Source organism: Molothrus ater, chromosome 1, assembly GCF_012460135.2.
Source record: "Molothrus ater isolate BHLD 08-10-18 breed brown headed cowbird chromosome 1, BPBGC_Mater_1.1, whole genome shotgun sequence".
NCBI classification, from domain to species: Eukaryota; Metazoa; Chordata; class Aves; order Passeriformes; family Icteridae; genus Molothrus; species Molothrus ater.
This window is the reverse complement of record NC_050478.2, coordinates 1,596,262-1,619,962: the sequence shown is the minus strand read 5'-3', so window position 1 is coordinate 1,619,962 and position 23,701 is coordinate 1,596,262. Positions and strand designations below refer to the sequence as shown.

The 23,701-nt window shown below is 44.7% G+C and overlaps 1 protein-coding gene across 3 annotated transcripts; it reads right to left on the bottom strand.

Annotated features, from left to right (window-relative positions):
* Window positions 1-1,957: 1,957 nt before the first annotated feature.
* Window positions 1,958-23,682, bottom strand: SNAP47 (synaptosome associated protein 47). Of its 3 annotated transcripts, none has more exons than XM_036406873.1 (5): window positions 23,646-23,682; window positions 13,277-13,829; window positions 10,843-11,327; window positions 6,564-6,685; window positions 1,958-4,448 (listed from the first exon to the last, which is right to left on the bottom strand). In XM_036406873.1, exons 2-5 carry the CDS (start codon window positions 13,768-13,770, stop codon window positions 4,302-4,304), a joined length of 1,248 nt encoding a protein of 415 aa, XP_036262766.1. In that variant the 5' UTR covers window positions 13,771-13,829; window positions 23,646-23,682; the 3' UTR covers window positions 1,958-4,301. The 3 variants fall into 3 exon arrangements, with proteins under 3 accessions (XP_036262766.1, XP_036262764.1, XP_036262765.1); XM_036406871.1 differs by lacking the exon at window positions 23,646-23,682 and adding an exon at window positions 16,832-16,852; XM_036406872.2 differs by lacking the exon at window positions 23,646-23,682 and adding an exon at window positions 14,168-15,148.
* Window positions 23,683-23,701: the final 19 nt, after the last annotated feature.

Sequence of the window (23,701 nt, the reverse complement as noted above, 5' to 3'; positions counted from 1 at the left end):
AGCTCAGAGCCCCTGGCAGGGCCTGGAGGGGCTCCAGGAGAGCTGGAGAGGGACTGGGACAAGGCATGGAGGGACAGGACACAGGGAATGGTTCCCAGTGCCAGAGGGCAGGGATGGGTGGGAGATTGGGAATTCCATTCCTTTCCTTTCCTTCCCTTTCCTTTCCTTCCCTTCCCTTCTTTTCCTCTTTAATTTTTTTAAGGAATTTGGCCCAAGGTATTTCCTTGTAAATTGGAACACGATTTTTTCTTTTCATGATTTCCATGGATTAAAAAAAAAAACACCAAACAAACAAACCCCAACCATGGTCACAACCAAGGAGAGAGAGGGGGAGGAAACCTCACCCCATTCTCCAGGGGTGTTTATGAGCTTAAGTCTTCCCAATTTTTTTTTTTTTAATGGAAATGTAGGAAAAAGATGCATTTCAGGAGTTTTTCCCTTTTTTTTTTTTTTCCTGCCCCCCCCCCCCTTCATCCCTCCATCCCTAATGGCTCTCCCAAAAAACATCCCGTGGGCATTTGCTGCAATAAAGCACAAAAACGAGGCCAAACTGCCCGAGAGGAGCCAAACCCAAGCCGGAACGGGATTTTTCTCACTCTGGGAATTTGCTGTGCTTGGAAGCGGCAATCCATAAAAAAAAAAAAAAAAAAAAAAAAAAAAAGTGTGGAAAACCAGGGAGCCCTAAGGACACGGAGAGCAGCTGGCATCGGGATCGAGAGTTTCGCTCCGAGGATACAACAGGGGCGGCTTCCAAGAGGTTTCCTCTCTCTTTTTGGGAAGCGTTTTCCAAGCTTGACTCACCTCCGGGAGCTGGGAAGGCTCTGGAGAGGATGTGGGCGAGGAAGAATTCCCAAATCCAGGAATCTCCTCTGATGATCCATGGGGAGTTTGGAGGTTGTTCCAGAGGGAGCCATCCCTGAGGTCTCCGGAACCTCCATTTTGGGTCCTGTTCCCACATTTGGCACCTGGGACACAGAATTCCCGTTTGGAATCCCTCAAATCCCTCAAATTTTGGGATTCCCCTATGGGATTCCAAGCTGGTGTGGGATTCCAAAGAGTTTGGGATCTACAGCCAGCAATAGGAGTCAGGAATACGGCACAAAAAATCCCAGAGAATCCCAAAGAATCTCAGAATGGTTTGGGATGGAAGGGATCTTAAGGATCATCCCATTCCAATCCACTTCTCATGGAAAAAGGAGCTTGGAGCAACCTGGGACAGTCTCTGGAACCTCCATTTTGGGTCCTGTTCCCACATTTGGCACCTGGGACACGGAATTCCTGTTTGGAATCCCTCAAATCCCTCAAATTTTGGGATTCCTCTATGTGGAATCCCACACCAGCTTGAAATTCCAGAGTTCGGGATCTGGAGCCAGCAAAACGAGCTGGGAATAAAGGGCACAAAGAATCCCAGAAAATCCCAGAATGCTTTGGGGTGGAAGGGACCTTAAGGATCATCCCATTCCAATCCGCCTCTCACGGAAAAAGGGACTTGGAGCAGCCTGGGACAGTGGGAAGTGTCCCTGGGGATGGGGCGGGATGATCCTGAGAAATCCCTTCTGCCCCAATCCATTTGGGAATTCCATCCAGCAGCACCTCCAGCTCCCGTTTTCCAGCTGGGTGTTCCCACCACGTCCAGATTCCTGGGACTGCTCCTCCCCAGGGCAGGATTTCTTCTTGTTAAATCCACGAGGATCCCACCAGCCCATTTTTCCAGGATTTTGAGGCTCCTCTGGAATATCAGCCACTCTTCCCAGCCTTGCTGAAGATCATGGAATTCCAGAATGGTTTGGGTTGGAAGCTTTAAGCTCATCCAGGGCCACCTTCCAGCAGGGAATATTTTCCATATTCTCAATCCCAAAGCCCAACCCCACAGAATCCATGAAATCCCATTCCACAGGAAAACAGGGATGGATTTTTCCCCGCAAATTCCCAGCCAAGTGATGACAGGAGAGAAAAATCACAATTCCAAGAGATTTAATAAGAAGGAATTACAGGTGGAAAATCCTTCTGGCACATGGAATTCAGCCAATGTACAGCTCCAGGATGGGTTTCCCAAGGAATATTCCAAGGTTTTTTGGGATATGTTGGACTCAACACAACCCACAAAATACGGAGTCGGTGCTAAAACCACACGACAATAAAAAATATGGCACAAAGAACACCCAAAAACCGCTCAAATCCGAAAGATTTCCTTTGGGGAATTCTGGGTTGGACTCATCCCCCTCCCAGATCCCATCCCAGCCTCAACAAACACGGATTTGGCGCAAAATCCACTCGGAAATCCATGGAAAAATGAGATGCAGGACGTTCCTTCTCCTCTCACGACAAACCAGCAGCGATTTGGGGGTGGGGAACAACAGGAGGAGCTCCAAGAGGATTTTATTCCCAGGAAATAACTGATGGATATGGAATTATCACCGGATTTTCCAATAAAGTGCATGCCAGGAAAAACTTGGAATAAATCTTACTCCAGTCCTAACTAAGCTGAAGGAATACGAACCTTGCAAACAACACCCTCGACAGGTTTCGGTGTCTTTTTCTCCCCAAAATTAGGCTGGATTCCAAAAAAATGGGAAAAATTCCCACGGAATCCAAGGATTTGAAGCTTCACTGTTTAAAAATATTGCACTGAAAGTGTCGGATTTGAAAGCAACACCAAAAATACTTAAATTAAAATAAAAAAATAATTAAAAAATAAATATTTAACAGCAGCTCCTTGGAGGTAAAGGAGCTGGAAAAGGTAGGGATTGATGAAATGGGAATTTTTCCTGTGGAATATCAAAAATTTCAGAGGGGAATCTGCTCTCAACGGAGCCAAGTGTAAACTTCAGACTTTAATTGAAAATATTCCCTTTTTTTTTAGGAATTCTGGAAAAGCCTTGAAATATTTCATCACCACTGAGTGCAAATAAATAAAAAAATCAGGATCAGCTCCAAAGGGTTTTAGGGAAAGAGCTGGAGAGGGAATTCATGGGTGGGAAAGCAGCAAAATGAAAAAGCACATTAATGAACAAATTAATTATTAATTAATTAAGTCAGGTTTTGTCACATCCCCTCCTATTTACAGGGTCTGGCAGTGGAGAATCCACGAGTTCTGTTTCATCCCAATTGGAAATTTGGATCTTTCCACCCAAAAAAAGCTTCCAAACCTCATCCAAGATCCAAACCTTCTCCAAGATCTAAAACTCATCCAAGGTCCAACCATCATCCAACACGCAAACCTCATCCAAGATCCAAACATTATCCAAGGTCCAACCATCATCCAAGATCCAACCGTTATCCAAGATCAAAGTGTGATCCAAGGCCCTCATCTAAGATCCAATCATCCAAGATCCACCCATCATCCAACATCCAAACCTCATCCAAGATCCAACTGCCATCCAAGATCCAAACATTACCCAAAATCCAAACACTGTCCAAGGTCCAAACCTCGTCCAAGGTCCAGCTGTGATCCAAGGTCCAAACACTGTCCAAGATCCAAGCTTCATCCAAGATCCAGCCATCGTCCAACACGCAAACCTCATCCAAGATCCAAACAGTGTCCAAGGTCCAACCATCATCCAAGATCCAACCGTGGTCCAAATTCCAATCATTATCCAAGATCCAAAGACTGTCCAAGATCCAACCCTCATCCAAGATCCAAACACTGTCCAAGGTCCAACCATCATCCAAGATCCAACCATCCAAGATCCAATCATTCTCCGAGATCCAACCATCATTCAAAATCCAAACACTGTCCAAGGTCCAAACCTCATCCAAGGTCCAGCAGTGATCTAAGGTCCAAACACTGTCCAAGATCCAAACTTCATCCAAGATCCAACCATCGTCCAACATGCAAACCTCATCCAAGATCCGAACATTATCCCAGGTTCAACCCTCATCTAAGATCCAACCATCCAAGATCATTATCCAAGATCCAACCATCATCCAAGATCCAAATCTCATCCAAGGTCCAACCATCACGCACAATCCAACCATGATCCAAGATCCAACGCTCATCCAAGGTCCAACCATCATTCAACATCCAAACCTTATCCAAGGTCCAACCCTCATCCAAGACCCAATCATTCTCCAAGATCCAACCATCATCCAAGGTCCAACTGTGATCCAAGGTCCAAACACTGTCCAAGATCCAAAACTCATCCAAGATCCAGCCACCATCTAAGTCCAGGAACCGCTTCAGGAACTCACTCCCAGCAGCACCATTTTCCAAACCTCATCCCAAACCCCTCCCAAAGCGTCTCTGGAAAAACCAGTCCTGAACATCCCGGCTCCCCCACCCTCCTGCTCCGGCCGGGAAGCTACGTCAGCTTCCTCATCCTGCGGTTCTGCCGCTCGATGGTGAGCGTGGCGCGATCCACGGAGCTGCCGATGGAATCCAGGGCCTCGTCCTGCCGCTCCAGCTCCGCCTCCGTCTCCAGGGCCAGGCCCTTGAGCTTCTTCAGGATCTGCCAGCGGGAAACGCGGAGAGCTCGCGGTGAGGGGTTGGGAGCAATGGGATAATTCATGGAATGACATCCCAGAATCCCGGAATTTGGGGGCTTGGGAGCAATGGGAAAATTCATGGATGACATCCCAGAATCCCGGAATTTGGGGGCTTGGGAGCAATGGGAAAATTCATGGATTGACATCCCAGAATCCCAGAATCTGGGTGGGAAGGGACCTTAAGGATGATCCAGTTCCAAGCAGGGACACCTCCCACCATCCCAGGTGGATCCAACCTGGCCTTGGACATTCCAGGGATCCAGGGGCAGCCACAGCTGCTCTGGGAATTCCCTCCCAGCCCCTCCCCAGCCTCCCAGCCAGGAATTCCTTCCCAGCATCCCATCCATCCCTGCCCTCTGGCAGGATCTTTTTCCCATTAGAAAAAAATAAAACTAAATAAATTAAAATCAAATAAAATCAAAGAAATAAAGTGTAAAAGAAAGAATAACATTTTAAAAATTAAAATAATTAAATTCGAAAAAATAAAATAACATAAATAAAATAAATAAAAATCAAACAAATGCAATTTAAAAAGAATAAAATCAAAAATTTGAAACAATTATATTTTAAAAATAAATAACATAACATAAATAACAAAAATAATAGAAATAAAATTAAAATAAAAATAAACTAAAATAAAACAAAATAAAATAAAATAAAATTTAAAATAAAAATTGGAAAATAATTATATAAAAAATAAAATAACATAACATAAATTTAAAAAATAAAAATAGTATAAAAATAAAACAAAAATTGAAATATAAATAAAATGAAATAAAATGAAATAACATTAAATAACATAAATTTAAAAATAATTTAAAAATAAAAAATAATATTAAATTAAATTAAATAAAGCCAAAATAAATTCCTGTAAAATACCATAAAATACCATCCAATAAAATAGCTGGAAAACTGCAGGCAAATGAATTAGCAAAGAATTCCAAAAAAATAAAAAGTCAAAGGGAAAAAAATAAAAAGAGGCCCCTCAGCTTGGGAAGGACCTTGGGACACTGAGCACATCCAGAGGGGACAAGGAGGCTGGAGAGGGGCTGGGAACACAAACCCTGTGAGGAAGCCCTGAGGGAGCTGGGGGTGCTCAGCCTGGAGCAAAGGAGACTCAGGGCTGCCCCCATCACTCTCTGCAGCTCCTGAAAGGGGCCTGTGCTCAGCTGGCCCTGGGCTCTTTCTGCAGCAGCACTGACACAACCAGAGCACACAGCCTCGAGCTGCACCAGGGGAAGTTTAGGTTGGTGTGGAAACCCAGGGCACTGGGAATGTTTCTGTGTCTGCTCTGGGGTGCCCTGACCCCCAGGGCAGCACTGACTCTGACCCTCATTCATGGAGAAAGTTCCCCAGACTTCAAGATAGACTGGAACCCACAAAAGTGTGAAATAGATTCTAGAGAGCAGTGCAGGTGTGTCACTGGGTGAGAAATTGAGGTTTTGGGGTTTTTAGTGTGTTGTGGATGGCAGCAAGATGGAGGGCACAGGGTGTCACCCTGGGTTTCTGCTCCATGCTTCTTCTTCCTCCTTCTCCATGGGTTTGGGTGGCATTTTGTAATTGGGCAGAAAAGTCCCCATTGCAGCTCTGTGGGATCAGTGATTGGGTTCAAAGGGAAAATAATCCAGGTGTCAGCTCTTCATTGGACAGTTTAGTCTGAGAAGGCCTTGGAACAAGAGCTTGTGGCCATTTTGTGCCTTCTAATGAAAAGCTGCTGAACTCCCAGCAGTGAGGCTGTTTTACTGATAAGAGATAATAAACACCTGAGTGTGAACATGAACTACTGTCTCAAGTGCCTTCAACCCAGACCCAGAGAAACCCACAACTGGAACCACCACAGGCTGGATAGCAGGGAAAAGTTTTTCACAGGAAGAGTGAGAAAGTTCTGGAATGGCTGCCCGGGGAGGTGGTGGAGTCCCCATCCCTGGGTGTGTTTAACAAAGCCTGGATGTGGCACTGGGGGCCAGGGTTTGGTTGAGCTGTCGGGGCTGGGTTGGACTCGATGACCTTGAAGGTCTCTCCCAACCTGGTCATTCTGGGAATTCTGGGAATTCTGGGAATTCCATCCCCATTTTTACCTGTCGGAGCTCCTTGGCTTCCTCCTGGGATATTTTCTGCAGCTGCACCTGCTCCTTGTCCGGCCCTTCGGCGCTTCCCGCCAGCAATCCGGGATTCACCGCGGCTCCCAGGAATCCCGTGGCTGCCAGAGAAATTTCACATTAAGGAAAAATTCCTGCCTGGAAAGGAGGGGGAGCTTCAGGAACTCCCAGAGAAGCTGGGGAATCCCTGGGAATGTCCAAGGGTAGCTTGGAATAATGGAATTGCTGCTCCTGGAATCCTTAAGGATCGTTCTGGAATTCTGGGATAAAAGCGGCTGAGCTGTGCTTTGCTCCATGGGAATTTGGGAATGCCCAGGATCCAATTTTTCCCATTAAATTCTGGTTTTCTGGGAATATTCAAACTGTATTCCTTACAATTTCTCTTCATTTTTCTCTTTTTAAAATTTTCTCTTTATTTTTTCTTCATTTAATTGTATTTCATTTTATTTATGTTTTGTTATTTTTATTTTTATGCTATTTATGTTATTTTATTTTCTTTTTTAAATAATTATTTTTAAATTTTATTTCTTACTTAGGGAGCCTTTGGAAAATGGGATTATTTGGAATGTGGGGATTCATGGGAATTCTCAGCTGTTTTTTGGGATAAAATTGGATCAAAGCTGTTCCAAAATTTCAGTGTTTATCCCCCAAAAAAAAAACACTGGGAAAAAGTGTAAAGCAGCTAAAAAAAATCCAGATTGTTGTTGTTGTTACTATTATTAACATTAATAAATAATTAATAATATTTTAAATAAAAATAATTCCCTAAATTACTTTTCCACACAGAAGGAAGCCAAAATGGACTTTTTTGAGAATTTCTATAAATTCAGGCATAAGCTGAAGGCAGGGTTGGTGTAAACAAAAGGTGCAAGGATCGTGGCAGTTTTGAGGGAAAATTCAGAATTTTCCCAGAGATTTCCATGCCCTGCAGGGTTATTTATCCCAAAAATCCTTGGATCAATTCCCTATTGGTAAACACAGAGAGGGGAACAGAAAAAAACTATTTTTTCCCCCTCCTGATTTGAGAAAAAGGTAAAAAATAAGGAAAAAAATCAGTTTTCCATGGAAGAATCCCAAAGGCTCCCACACAGTCCGTGAGCGCCACCTTGTGACGGAATGGGAACGGTGACAAATCCAAGGAAAACAGAGGAAAACCTGGAAAATCAGGATTTCCATCAGCTCCCCTTGCTTCCCAAGGTTTTCTAAATTAACCAGGGAAGGAGAACAAAATCCAGCTGGAAAACAGCAGGAAAACCTCTGGAAAAGGGCTGGAGATCCAATTATTTCCTGGAATTCCATCAGGAACTGGGAATTTTTTGGGGTAACAGGAAATTACAGAGGCCAGAATTTACTTCCTTAAAAATCCAACAGCTTTTCCAAGCTGGAATATTGCTCAAAACCAGGATATTCCCCTTCCCTGCTGGAATTCCAACCAGAAATTGGTGGATTTATGAATTTATCCCAATTTTCCAGTTGTTTTTGGCTGTGGATCCATCTTCTCTTTGCTCCTTTGGGATTAAAAATTAGGAAAAAAAAAAGGATTCAGGGATGTTGGGAGGAATAAATTCCAAGCTGTTGAAAATTCCAAGGCTGGGTTAAAAAAACCCCATCCTGGAATTTTAGGATTAATAGTAGGGAATATCAAATTTCTTGTTGGGAATTTTCAGTCTCCAAAGTTTTCTTAAAATTACTCCAAAATCTCAGGAATTCCCACACCTGGACTTGTCTAATATCAAAATCCTGGGGGTTTTAATATGGGAAAATCAGGTTTATCCCATGTTTTAATTCAAGATTCCAGGATATCTGGGAAAAGTGTTCAGGATTTAAGGGAATTAAAGGTTTAATATAAATATTGGATATTGTACATGAGATATTGGATATTAAATATGGGATATTGGAAATTGGATATTTGGTATGGAATATGGGATATGGAATATGGGATACTGGACATGGGATACTGGATATAGGATATTGAATATGGGATATTTGATATGGGATATTGGATATGGGATATTAGAAATAGGATGTGAGATATCAAATATTGTATATTTGATATGGGATATTAAACATTGACTATGGAATATTAGATATTACACACTGAATATTGGATATTGACTACTGGATATGGGATATTGGATATTGGATATTAAATACTGGGTATTATTTATTGGGTATTGGATATGGAATATTGGATATTAAACTTTGGCTACAGAACATGGAATATCCATTATTAAATGCTGAATACCAGATATGAAATATTGGCTATGGGATATTAAATAGGGGATACTGAATATTGGATATTGGATATTAAATACTGGATATGGAATATTGGATATAGAATATTGGATACTGGCTTTTGGATATTGAACACTGACTAGTGGATACGGGATATTGGATATTAAATACTGGGTATTATTTATTGGATATTAATTATTGGCTATTGGATATGGAATACTGGATATTAAACATTGGCTACAGAACATGGAATATCCACTGTGAAATACTGGATACCAGATATGGAACACTGGATATGGGATATTAAATATGAGATACTGAATATTGAATATCGGATGTTGGACATGGGTTACTGGATATTAAATATTGGATATGGAATATTGGATACTGGCTTTTGGATATTGAATACTGACTGCCAGATATGGGATACTGGATATTAAATACTGGGTATTAATTATTGGATAGTAATTATTGGGTATTGGATATTAAATACTGGATATTGGATATGGGATATTAAATATGGGATAGTGAATATTGAATGCTGGATGTTGGATATGGGATATTGGATATTAAATACTGGATACTGGATATGGGATACTGGATATTGGCTATTGAATATTGACTACCAGATTTGGGATACTGGATATTAAATAGCAGTTATTATTTATTGGATATTAATTATTGGGTATTGGATAGCAATTATTGGATGTTAATTATTGACCACTGAATATTGGATATTCCCTTCCAGCTGGGAATTAACTCCAGGAAAAGCAGCAGCAGTGCCAAAGGCTCTGAAGCCCCCTGCAGTTTATTCCTTGGATTTATCATGGACTCGCTCACCATGGCCTCTGGAATATTCCTTGGAAAAACCTTTGGAGCCTGGAACCCCCTGGCACTCACCTGCCTGCCAGATGGACGTTCCCAAATCCGCCTGACATTGAACATTGGATACTGGATATTAAACACTGGATATTGGACATTAAACTCTGGATATTGGACATTAAACTCTGGATATTGGACATTAGATAAGGGATACTGGATACTAATTATTGGGTATTGGATAGCAATTATTGGATGTTAATTATTGACCACTGAATATTGGATATTCCCTTCCAGCTGGGAATTAACTCCAGGAAAAGCAGCAGCAGTGCCAAAGGCTCTGAAGCCCCCTGCAGTTTATTCCTTGGATTTATCGTGGACTCGCTCACCATGGCCTCTGGAATACTCCTTGGAAAAACCTTTGGAGCCTGGAACCCCCTGGCACCCACCTGCCTGACAGATGGACGTTCCCAAATCCACCTGACATTGAACATTGGATACTGGACATTAAACACTGGATATTGGACATTAAACTCTGGATATTGGACATTAGGTAAGGGATACTGGATACTAATTATTGGGTATTGGATAGCAATTATTGGATGTTAATTATTGGCTACTGAATATTGGATATTCCCTTCCAGCTGGGAATTAACTCCAGGAAAAGCAGCAGCAGTGCCAAAGGCTCTGAAGCCCACTGCAGTTTATTCCTTGGATTTATCATGGACTCGCTCACCATGGCCTCTGGAATACTCCTTGGAAAAACCTTTGGAGCCTGGAACCCCCTGGCACTCACCTGCCTGCCAGATGGATGCTCTCAAATCCACCTGACATTGAACATTGGATACTGGATATGGGATACTGGATATCAAACACTGGATACTGGACATTAAACACTGGATACTGGACATTAAACACTACTCACTGGACATTAAACACTGGATATTGGATATTAGATAAGGGACACTGGATATTAATTATTGGGTATTCATTATTGGCTATTGAATATTCCCTTCCAGCTGGGAATTAACTCCAGAAAAAAAGGCTCTGAAGGTACCCGGAGTTTATTCCTTGGATTTACCCTCACCATGGACAAATCCACCATGCCCTGAGTCACGCACCATGACTCACTGCAGGGCCAGTTTGCCTCTGGGAATACTCCTCGGATAAAAACCTTTGGAGCCCGGAACCCCCCGGCACCCACCTGCCTGCCAGATGGACGTCCCCAGATCCGCCTGAGGGGACTTCCTGGCTCCGGCAAATCCAAGAGCATCCTCCAAGAACTGGATTTTCTTGCTGAACTGCATCTGGAGGACGGGGATGGCCTCGGGCATGCGCGCGGCCAGGAGCCGGTAGGAGGTGTCGGGTTTGCCGATGAACCTCTGCCGGACGCTGATCTCGTAGGGAGTGTGCACCCAGATGTCATCCACGTCCCGGGCCTCGAAGCGGTGCAGGAGCTGGGAATTGCAATCCTGGATCTCCAGGCCCGAGGGAAGCACCGTGAGTTTGCCGGGTTTGGCGCTGGAGTCTGTCCTGTGGGTGATGATCACGGGGATTCGCAGCAGGATTCCCTCCTGGCTTTTGGGATCCGCAGCCGCGGGGGTTTCCTTGGGCTTCGCTTCCACGGGCGTTTTCCAGAGTTTGGTGCTGAAGGGCCACCAGGAGGGAGATTCCAGCTCTGTTAACAGCCTGGAAGAGGGAAGGGAGGGTTGGGAGAGGGAAAAGCTCTGGATATCCCAGCAGCTCCAAGAAAATCCCCACAGACACGGGAATTCCTTAATCCCTCCTCAAACGCATCCACAATTTCCCAGGATGCAGGCGGTTCAAACGCCACCTTCTCCTCATAATCCATTGGAAAAACTCCCAGAATCCCAGCTGGGAATTAAGAAATGGAAGTGGATTTTTCCAGGTCCCTTTCCATGTGTGTGTTCCTCAATATTCCCACTCCGGCCCATCCATCACCACTTCCAAGGCCTTTTCCTGCTCCTTTTCCTCCAGCCCCTTAGCCTGATGCCACTTTTTCCTTTGCTCCTTACCCAAATCCCCAGATAAAACACTAAAAATTCCAGCTTGAGGCTCCAAATTCCAGCAGAAACTTCCCAGAAGTGTCCAGACCCCACCTTTCCATCAGTTTTGGGGCAGCTCCCTATGGAAAACATTCCCAGCGAACAGGGAAGGGAGCCAGGGCTGGAACTGTTCAGGTTCAGCTCCTGCACCAAGGAGAAGGAAAATATTCCCCTTTTTTTCAAAGGAAAACCGACAATAATCATCCCAAAAATCCCAATTTAATCCCCTTTTCATTCCCTGTTTTAAGTCCATTAAAACTTTGGGATACTCCCAGGAATTCCCTGCTCCTTAAATTCAATAAAACTGGGAAGAGCCCTCTGGAATTCCCTGCTGCAGCTCCGAGCTGGGTAATGTTTGGCCACCCTTGAATCCGTGGAATTCCAAGTCTCTTCCCACTCCTCTCCTCTCCTCGTGCTCCAGAGCTGCATTCCCCTCACTCCTGCTGGAATTTTATCCAGAGGGCTCCAAGATATGGAAACACTTGGCACAAATATTCCCAGGGAGCCCTGGCTGCTCCCTGGCTGTTGGAATATTGGATATTCCAATCCTGCCACGAGCTCGCCCAAAATTCCCAATTTTGGCTTCTTTCCTTCCTTCCCATTCAATCCAAGGTGTTTTAAAGGCTTGGAGATATTCCTAGAAAATCTAAGCAAAGGATTTCCAGGGAAGCTGTGGGGGAAAAGGGAGGGAAGAAAAGAGGGTGGGAAAAGGGAAAAAAGGCAGGAGAGGAAAAAAGGGAGGGAAAAAACAGAGGGAAACAAAAATGGTGGGGGAAAATCATGAGGGACAAAAATGGTGAGGGAAAAAGGGCAGGAAAGAAAAAAAGAGCAGGAAGATAGGGAAGGGAAAAAACAGAGGGAAACAAAAATGGCAGGGAAAAAATCGTGAGGGAAAAACGGCGGGGAAAAAAGGGCGGGAAGGAAAAGGCAGGAAAGAAGCTGGCACAGCTCTGGATTTCCCAGGAATGGCAGCAGGGATGGGCACTGCAGACACTGCTCTTATCCCAGTTTTATTATTCTGGAGCAGGGCACGGGCAGGAGGAAGGAGATTGGGGCACTCCTGAATTCCCAGAGCTGAATTCCCAACATCTCCTGAGCCCACGGGCACAAAGGCTTGGACTGGAAGGGATCCTAAGGATGATCCCAGTCCATGGGCAGGGAATTCCCACTGTCCCAGGCTGCTCCAGCCTGGCCTTGGGCACTGCCAGGGATCCAGGGGCAGCCACAGCTGCTCTGGGAATTCCATCCCAGCCAGGAATTCCCAATTCCCAATCTCCCATCCATCCCTGCCCTCTGGCACTGGGAGCCATTCCCTGTGTCCTGTCCCTCCATGCCTTGTCCCCAGTCCCTCTCCAGCTCTCCTGGAGCCCCTCCAGGCCCTGCCAGGGGCTCTGAGCTCTCCCTGGATTTTTCCCTCCTCCAGGTGAGCATTCCCAACTCCCTCAGTGCTTCCTCATGGAGCTGCTCCATCCTTCCAATGAAAAATCCACAGTTTCATTTCCCAAAGCCCTCCCCCAGAAATTCCAGGCCCCCCAAACCATTCCCAGCTCCGGGAACGCTCCCATTCCAAACCTGTCAGCCACATCCATGTCCCCCTCGATCTTGTGGAGTCCCCTCATGATGTTGTCGAACTGTTCCCCCTGGGAATGCAGCACCTTGGCCGTGTCCTCCAGGCGTTTCTGCGACCCCTCCAACATTCCCGTTAATTCCTTGCCCTTGCTGGATTCCAAGGCCGCTCCCGCTCCGGCCTCCTGGCTGGACAGCAGCTGCTCCCTCCAGAAATGCTCCAGGATGTTGAACACCACATTCCTGTTGGGATGCAGGGAGCTGAACCAGTGCTTGGTGCCTTTCTCCAGGATGGTGAGGGAGCTGAAGATTAAATGGGAAGATTCCTTCTTGATCTCGCCGATCCCGGAAAGATGGAAATCCACCAGGAGCTCTCCCGTTTTGTCAGCCGTGAATTTGATGGAAGCGGGAGTCAGGGAGAGCTTCCCAGGGATCCATTGTTTGCTGGTGTCCAGGTAGTAGGAGCAAGGCCAGGAGTGGATCCGGATGTCCTCGTTCATCAGCTCGCTCTTCCCGGCCTCCTCTCCCAGGGAAACGCTCTCCAATCCAGCAGGAGACACTAAAATCCAAGGGGGAAAAGCAGGAATCCTGAATAAACACACATGAATCGATCCTGGCTCTTTTCAGCTGGATGTCCAAGGAATTTGGGAAGCATTTCTAACCACAGGAATATTCCCTCTGGAAAAGCCCATCATGCATTTTCTCAGTAATTCCATTCATATCCCGGAATATTCCCATTCCTATCTCATCTCAGCTTCCCACAGATCAACAGGCACTGAGGAAAATCCACAATATCCCAAAATTCCAGATTTCCTCTGGAAAACCCCATCAACATCACCGGCTATGCATTTTCCCAATAATTTCATCCATATCCTGGAATATTCCCATTCCTCTTACCTCGGTTTACCACAGGCCAGCAAGTACTAAGGGAAATCCCGGATATCCCAAAATTCCAGATTTCCTCTGGAAAGGGCTGTCAACATCACTCGCCACAACACGTTCCCGAGAATTCCATCCATATCCTGGAATATTCCCATTCCCAGCTCCTCTCGGTTTCCCACGGACCAACAGACACAGATGAAAATCCAGGATATCCCAAAATTCCAGATTTCCTCTGGAAAGGGCTGTCAACATCACTGCCCACCCCATGTTCCCAATAATTCCATTCATATCCTGGAATATTCCCATTCCCAGCTCATCTCGGCTTCCCACAGACCAACGAGCACCGAGGAAAATCCAGGATATCCCAAAATTCCAGCTCACCCATATTTACAAATCCCCGCTCTTTCCCCTTCCCCTCTGGCATCTCAAATCCAGGCACATTAAACACACTGCAGGAATTCTCCTGGAACTGTCAATATTCCTTACAAATTCCCAGTATTCTCCAGGAATTCCCAGTATTCTCTGGGATTTGTCAATCTTCTCCAGGAAATCCCAGCATTCTCCAGGATTTGTAAATATTCCCCGCAAATTCCCAGTATTCTCTGCTAATTCCCAGTCTTGCTCAGGATCTGTCAATATTCTCCAGGAAATCCCAATATTCTCTAGGAAATCCCAAAATTCCCCAGGAATTCGCACTATTTTCTGCAAATTCCCAGTATTCCGTAGGAAATCCCAGTATTCTCAAGGATTTGTCAATATTCTCCAGGAAATTCCAGTATTCCCCGGGAAATCCCAGTATTCTCTGTCAATTCCCAGTATTCTCCCAGAATTGCCAGTATTCTCCAGGAATTCCCAGTATTCTCTGGGATTTGTCAATATTCTCCAGGAAATCCCAATATTCTCCAGGAATTCCCAATGTTCCCCAGCAATTCGCACTATTCTCTGCAAATTCCCAGTATTCCGTAGGAAATCCCAGTATTCTCAAGGATTTGTCAATATTCTCCAGGAAATTCCAGTATTCCCCGGGAAATCCCAGTATTCTCTGTCAATTCCCAGTATTCTCCAGGAATTGCCAGTATTCTCCAGGAAATCCCAGTATTCTCTGGGATTTGTCAATATTCTCCAGGAAATCCCAATATTCTCCAGGAATTCCCAATGTTCCCCAGCAATTCGCACTATTCTCTGCAAATTCCCAGTATTCCGTAGGAAATCCCAGTATTCTCAAGGATTTGTCAATATTCTCCAGGAAATCCCAGAATTCCCCGGGAAATCCCAGAATTCTCTGCTAATTCCCAGTATTGTCCAGGAAATCCCAATATTCTCCAGGAAATCCCAGTATTCCCCAGCAATTCCCAAAATTCCTCATGAATTCCCAGTATTTTCCAGGATTTGTCAATATTCTCCAGGAAATCCCAATATTCTCCAGGAATTCCCAGTATTCTTCAGGAATTCCCAGTATTTTCTGGGAATTCCCAAAATTCTCCAGGAATTCCTTCTGTCCAAACAATCCCAACTTTGGAATGGGCAATTCCACCCCTGGAATGGCTTCTCTCCACCCTTCCAGAGGTTTCTTGGGTCCAAGGGTTGGAATTTTCCTGGAATATCTTCCTCATGGCTGTGGTTTCCAGCACCAAGGCCTGCTTCCATCCCATAATTAATTTGGGAATGCTGATGACATCACTGGGAATTCATCCATGATCCGTCATCTTCTCCAAGGCTTGGATATTCCAGGAGCTCTGGAATTCTGCTGCGCCATTAATGAGATTCCCACTCATTGCCCTCCTTAATTCCACCCCAATCCTCCAAGAAAAGTTGAGGAATTCTCAGGAAAACAAAAAAATTCCTTCTGCAGGAATGCTGAATTCCTGATCCCACCCCGAGATCTCCCAGTGTTTTCAGGCTGCTCCATCCTTAATTCCTTAAAAAGTTCAGTTCCAGAGATTTTTTTTAAATTATTGTTTTTAATAAATAATTTTTAATTATTATTTTTAATAACTATTTTAAAGTTAAATAATTTTAAAATAATTGTTTATTTAAATTAAATACATTCAATATTCCCATATAATTAAGATAAATATTAGTCCATGCTATATCCCAAAAAAATCCTTTATTTGGTTTCCATCCCTTATTTCCGTGGATTTTTAAGAACTTTTTTTTTCATTATCAATGTCAGAGATGAAATGGAAAAAAAGAAATCAGCCATAAATTGGTAAAAAAATTGGAATTTAAAGTGAAAATTCTCCACCTCTTTTGATCCAATAAATCCACAACCCTCAAGAAAACTGCAGGAAAAGAGGGAGCAAAATCCCAGGAAAATTTGATTTCAAGGAGTGGTTGCAGCCAAGTTTTCAGCAAGGAAAAAAATTCCAAAGGAAAACACAATCAAGGCTGTTCCCAGCATGAAAATTCCTTTAATAATAAAGGATTTATATTTAATAAATTAAAATAAGTTCTTCCTGAGCCTTATCCCAAGTTTCTTATCTGGATTTGCATCCAGGGAATTTTCAGGGAGGAATTTTCTCCCTCAGGGATTTTTTCCGTAGTTTTCACCAAGGAAAAATTTCTAAAGACAAATACAACTGAGGCTATTCCCAAAATGAAAATTCCTTAAAATATAATGGATTTATTTAATAATAAATTAAAATAAGCTCTTCTTGATCCTTAATCCAAGCTTCTTACCTGGATTTGGATCCATGGAATTCTCAAGGAGGAATTTTTTCCCAAGTTTTCACCAAGGAAAAAAATTCTAAAGGAAAATTCAACTGAGGCTGTTCCCAAAATGAAATTCCTTAAAAAAAAAAATCAAGGATTTGTATCTCATTATAAATCAAAAAGAAGCTCTTCCTGAGCCTCATCCCAAGTTTCTTACCTGGATTTGGATCCATGGAATTCTCCAGGAGCATTTTTTCCCCCCTCAGGGAGGAATTTTTTCCCCCTCGGGGATTTTTCTTTTTTTTTCTCTTCAAGTTTTGAGAAAAACAAACTTGGAACTAAAGGAAAACACAGCGGAGGCTGTTCCCAGAATGAGAATTCCTTTAGAAATCCAGGATTTGTACAGAGTAAGGAAGGAATGCCAGGGCAGCACAGGCAGAGCCGTCACTGCCCGGGGTTTTTGTACCTGGATTTGTCTCTGGTCCTGTGACTCCTGACTCACCTGGCAGCCCCAAGCTTCACTCAGCTCCTTGCTGGGCCCCAGGGCAAATTCCCAAGGAAAAATCCAGCTGGGATTTAAATCCTTTTTTTCCCAAGGAAAAATCCAGTTGGGAACAAAATCCTTTATTTCCCAAGGAAAAATCCAGTGGGGAACAAAATCCTTTTTTTCTTTTCCAAGGAAAAATCCAGTTGGGAATTAAATCCTTTTTTTTTCTTTTCCAAGGAAAAATCCAGTTGGGAACGAAATCCTTTTTATTTTTCCCCAAGAAAAAAAAAGCAATTGGGAATTAAACCCTTTTTTTTTTCCCTTTCTCCCAAGGAAAAATCCAGTTGGAAATTAAATTATTTTTTTCTTTTCCAAGGAAAAATCCAGTTGGGAATTTAATCCTGGTTTTTTTTCCACAAGAAAAAAAAGCAATTGGGAATTAAACCCTTTTTTTTTTTTTCCCTTTTTCCCAAGGAAAAATCCAGTTGGAAATGAAATTCTTTTTTCTTTTTTCAAGGAAAAATTCAGTTGGGAAAGAAATCCTTTATTTCCCAAGGAAAAATCCAGTTGGGAACAAAATCCTTTTTTTCTTTTCCAAGGAAAAATCCAGTTGGGAACGAAATCCTTTTTATTTTTCCCCAAGAAAAAAAAAGCAATTGGGAATTAAACCCTTTTTTTTTTCCCTTTCTCCCAAGGAAAAATCCAGTTGGAAATTAAATTATTTTTTCTTTTCCAAGGAAAAATCCAGTTGGGAAAGAAATCCTTTTTGTTTACAAGGAAAAATCCAGATGAGAATGGAACCTTTTTTTTATTGCAAGGAAAAATCGAGTTGGGAATTAAATCCTTTTTTTTTTCCCCAAGGAAAAATCCAGCTGGGATTTAAATCCTTTTTTCCCAAGGAAAAATCCAGTGGGAAACGAAATCCTTTTTTTCTTTTCCAAGGAAAAATCCAGCTGAAAATGAAATCCTTTTTTTTTTCCCCCAAGAAAGAATCCAATTGAGAATGAAACCCTTTTTTTTCTTTTTTTTTTTTTCCCAAGGAAAAATCCAGCTGGAAATTAAATTCTTTTTTTTTTTTTTTTCCCAAGGAAAAATCCAGCTGGGAATGAAATCCTTTTTTTTTTTTGTCCAATTAAATGATATTTAATTGCAACAGTTCTGAAAAAGTCTTCTCTCTCCGAGAAGAAATTTAAATTTCCAATGAAAAGACAAAAGAATTTTTTTTCCAACATAAAGCAAAAGAAATGGTTGGAATTCCTGGAAAACCAAGGGGCAGGATTGTCCTGGATTTCAGGATAAGAACCAGGGAATGGTTTGGGGAGGGATCTTAAAGATGATGCAGTTCCAGCTGCCATGGGAACACCTTCCACTGTCCCAAATATTCCACAAGAAATTCCATTTTTTTCCCCCAAATGTTTCCTCACCATTTCCTCTCAGATCAGATCTGGACTCTCCCATTATCCACACTCTCTTTTTTTTTAGGTAATAATTGGATTTTTGGCCATATCTGCCCCAAAATCCTGGAATTCCATCCACAGCAACCCCTGGCAGCAAATCCATGGAATGATCAGGATTGGTGGGAAAATAAAACAAAAAAAAATCAAATTGCTTCTGAATTCTTTGTAAATTCAGGAATAGATTTGGAAAGTTGGGAATGTCACAATCCTTCACCCAGGAGACACCTGAGGGATTCCACAAGAAATTCCTTCAGCTTCTTCCCAAAATATTCCCTCACAACTTGTTCCCAGATCAGTCTTTTCCTATGGAGACTCTTCCATTATCCACACTCTTTTTTTTTAGGAAATAATCGGATTTTTGGCCAAATCTGCCCCCAAGTCCTGGAATTCCATGCCCAGCAAGGCCTGGATCAGCAGCAGGGAGATGTGGATTTAACATCTGGCAGCAAATCCATGGAAAAACTGGGATTGGTGGGAAAATAAAACAAAAAAAAATCAAATTGCTTCTGAATTCTTTGTAAACTCAGAAATAGTTTGGAAACTTGGGAATGTCACAGGTTTAGGAACTTGGGAATGTCACAATCCTTCATCCAGGAGACACCTGAGGGATTCCACAAGAAATTCCTTCAGCTTCTTCCCAAAACGTTCCCTCACAATTTTTTCTCAGCTCAAATGGGAACTCTTCCATTATCCACACTCTTTTTTTTAGGGAGTAATTGGATTTTGGCCACATCTGCCCCAAAATCCTGGAATTCCATCCACAGCAACCCCTGGGATTCATAACAGGGAGATGTGGATTTGACATCCATGGAAAGGTTGGGATCAGGGGAAAAACAAAACAAAAAAAAAATCAAATTGCTTCTGAATTCTTTGTAAATTCAGGAATAGGTTTGGAAACTTGGGAATGTCACAATCCTTCATCCAGGAGACACCCGAGGGATTCCACAAGAAATTCCTTCAGCTTCTTCCAAAACGTTCCCTCACAATTTGTTCCCAGAACAAATGGGAACTCTCCCATTATCCACACTCTTTTCTTTAGGAAATAATCGGATTTTTGGCCCCATCTGCCCCCAAATCCTGGCATTCCATGCCCAGCAAGGCCTGGATCAGCAGCAGGGAGATGAGGATTTGGTATCCAGCAGTGTCACGGGGATTTTGCAGGAATTTTTTTCCTGGAACATCATCCAGTGGCTGCTCCCATAAAAAGGAGCTGATTCACCTTTGGTGAGATCACCCAATTAACCAGGAGCGTTACTAATTAGTTAATTAGGGGGAGGAGCTGGCACCATCCCTGGGTGATGTTCCCATCAACATTTCATTCCCAGGTTTTTTGGGAATGATGGCCAGAACATTCCTGCACTTTTTGTTGTTTATTTTCTCTCCTCCTGCTCAGCTGAGGATTCCACAGGGTGGTTTATTCCCAAGAAATAAATCTGGGAAATGCTGACCTTCAAACTCCTGAGAGCTACAATCAAGAAATGAGTTTATAAATCCTACCCAGGCACTCTCCCTCTTTTTTTTTTAATTAAGACTCAATTCCAGGATTAATAAATCCACAAATTCCAAATTTAGGATTTTCCAAGCTGTGAAGTATCCAGGCCTGACCTCATTCCTTCATTCCCAAGCCTCACTGCTGTTTCCTCACCCCAAGCTGGAATTCCTCCCTCCTGCCAAGGATTTCCATCCCTTCCTCTTCCTTTTTTTCCAGGAGTTTTCCTCCTCCCCACCCCAATGGAGCAGAGAATTCCAGCGGTTTGGGATGGGAGGGACCTTGAGGATGATCCCATTAATGGATCCTCCACTATCCCAGGCGGATCCAAGCTGACCTTGGACATTTCCATGAAGGAATTTTCCAAATATCCAACCAAAAGCTCCCTCTGCTCCTTGTCCCCGTTCCCTGGCAGCAGAGCCAGACCCCAGAAGTTCCCCCTGAGCCTCCTTTTCCTCAGGCTGAACATTCCCAGCTCCCTCAGGATTCCCCAGCCCACGCTCCCACACAACTCAGCGTCACCTGCTGGGGAGGATGAAACAGGAAAGCCTTGTAAATGTGATTGTCTGGCAAAAGATTTTGAGAATATGGAAACTATCAGTGAGATTGAAATGAAAGCAAGCTTTGAGACACCTCAGTTAGTGAACAACTGGAAAACAATGGTGTGGCTGGACTGAAGGCAATCAAACAACACCCTCTGCCTGCAGACAGCTCCAAGGGTCAGAGCAGACCCTACAGCTTGGCAGAAGGGACCCAAAGAGGAGTTTTTAGGGTCTAAGATGTAACACAGGATGGTAATGTAGGAATGTGCCCCCTGATGACAGTGACAAAACTCTGTCCTTTGTCCCCTTAGAAGGAAATGAGCCCAGAAGTTTCTGTGGGAGCCCAGGGAATTCCTCTGGCTGCCCTGGAGGACTCGAGCTCCTGCCCAGGGGGCTCAGAGACCCTGGCACAGAGCCCAAGACCCCTGTGCCTTTGATTGAGCCCTTGGAAAAAACAATTACCAACCTTTATATGCAGAATTACAAGCCAGTAGAATGATAGTGAATTTATCACAAGGTGAAAAATAGATTTTTGGGGTTTTTAGAATGGGGGTTCAGGGGGCAAGATGGAGGAATCTGGGCGTGTCCAGCCTTTCTCCTTCTCCTTCTTGGCCTCCATCTCCTGCTGTGGTGGTGGCACTTTTGGGTTGGTTTAGAGCAGAAGCTCAGTGTCTAACACAGGTGATGGGTATTGGGAAGGAACTGTAAATATTGCACAGGTAGTTTTTAGTATAAAAAGATAACACAGCCCTGGGGCAGGCAGAGTGCCTCTGTCTGTGCTGCTGAGCGGAGCTGGGCTGGACAGGAGAAAGAATTTTATAGATAAGGAACAATAAACAACCTTGAGACTGAGAAATGCAGAGCTCTGACTCCTTCAACTGCTGGGCTGGGAAAAGAGACTTTCCAACACATCTCAGGGTCACTGTGAGCAGCCAGAGAACCAGAGAAGTTTCTCTCATTGATTAAGTGAAAAGGCACCTCATAGGACCTGGGGGATTGCATCTCAAACCTAAGGACAGCTAATTAGACAGAAGCCAAAAAGTCCTGCCTGAGCAATTAACTAGAAAAAGAGTGAACAAAGAAACTAATGGCTTTTGTGAGAAGCAAAAACCTCTGGCACCTGGCTCAGTTTTTCTCTGTTTGTTATTTTTGCCTTTTATTAAACCTCTTTGTTTCCAACACTGCAACAGAAGCCATCCTGCTGATTTTTATGCCTCCAAAGGTGGCTGAGCTATCTCGGGTGTGTCACAGGCCTCCTGGAGCTCATTACACCTGGCTCAAAGAAAACACTCTAACATGGATTGTACTGATTCTTACAGGCTGTATGGAAATGCTGTAGGATTTGTAGGCTGCATTAGACTGGTTAGTGAGAATTAGAATATTCAACACAGAAGATTTATTGTATTGTAACAGGAACCTCACTCTCTCATCCTCTTTTACTCTCTTCTCTCTCTGTCTCATCCTCTCTCCCCCTCTCTTCTCTTGTGCCTGCTCTGAGCTGTGCCTGGCAGCTCCCAGCAGGCCCCTGCACCCAGGCCCTTTGCAATAAACCCCAAATCCCAAAAGGCCCCTGCACCCTGGCCCTTTGCAATAAACCCCAAATCCCAAAAGGCCCCTGCACCCAGGCCCTTTGCAATAAACCCCAAATCCCAAAAGGCCCCTGCACCCAGGCCCTTGGCAATAAACCCCAAATCCCAAAAGGCCCCTGCACCCAGGCCCTTTGCAATAAACCCCAAACTCCAAAAGGCCCGTGCACCCAGGCCCTTGGCAATAAACCCCAAATCCCAAGCCCTGGCTCCAGAGATCTTGTCTCTGTCCATCCCCACTGTCCTACCTCACTTTGCTTCTACAGTTATCCAGGAATTTATTGATCTCCCCCAATCCCCTCACCCAGGTCCCTTCCCTACCCATCAATTCCCTCTCCAAATCTCTGCCCCGCTCGAGCCTTCCCCGGGTGCCAGCTCAGCCCAGGATCCAACTCATGGAGCCTCCCAGCCCCATCCCGAGCCCCTCAATTCCCGGCCCCCCCTCCAAGCCCCGGCTCGGAGCCGCCGTCGCTCCCCGGTTCCCGGTGTGGAACCTCCCCAGCCCCGGTCTGAGCCCAACCCAAGCCCCGACACAAAACCCCCGATCCGAGACCACACCGACCATGGATCAGAGCCCCCTCAAGCCCCATTTCCAACCCCGAGCTCCACCTCGAGCCCTTCTCACCCCTTTTGGAGCCAATTCCAGTCCCTCCCACCTCAGCCAGGCCCCCCGGCCCAAGACCACACCAGCCATGTTGTGTGACTCCCCCCAGCCCCATTTCCAACCCCAAACTCCACCTCGAGCTTCTCCCGTCCCATTTCGAGTCCCTCCAGCCCCATCCGGACGCTCCCGGTCCAAGACCACACCGACCACGGACTGGAGCCCCCCCAGCCCCATTTCCAGCCCCTCTCCACCTCCAGCCCCTCCCGTCGCATTTCGAGTCTCCCAGGCCCAGCCGGACCTCCCTGCCTCGGTCCAAGATCACTGCGGCGATAGATCGGAGACCCCTTTCCCTGTCCGGAGCCCCCCCCAAGCCCCAATTTGGGACTCCTCCAGCCCCATTTCCAGCCCCAAGTTCCACGCCCAGCCCCTCCCGCGCCATTTCCAGTCCCTCCAGCCCCATCCAGACCTCCCTGTCCCGGTCCGAGACCACCGCGGCCATGGATCGGAGCCCCTCATTCCCTGTCCGGAGCTCTCCCAAGCCCCAGTTTGTGACCCCCCTAGCCCCATTTCCAACCCCAAGCCCCACGTCCAGCGCCTCCCGCCCCATCTGGAGCCCCCCCAGCCCCATTTGGAGCCCCCCGGGCCCGTCGGAGCCCCCCCACGGCTCCCCACGCACCTCCCTCAGTGCGGCACCGACCCCGCTCCGCGCCTGCGCCCTCCGCGCGCTCTTAT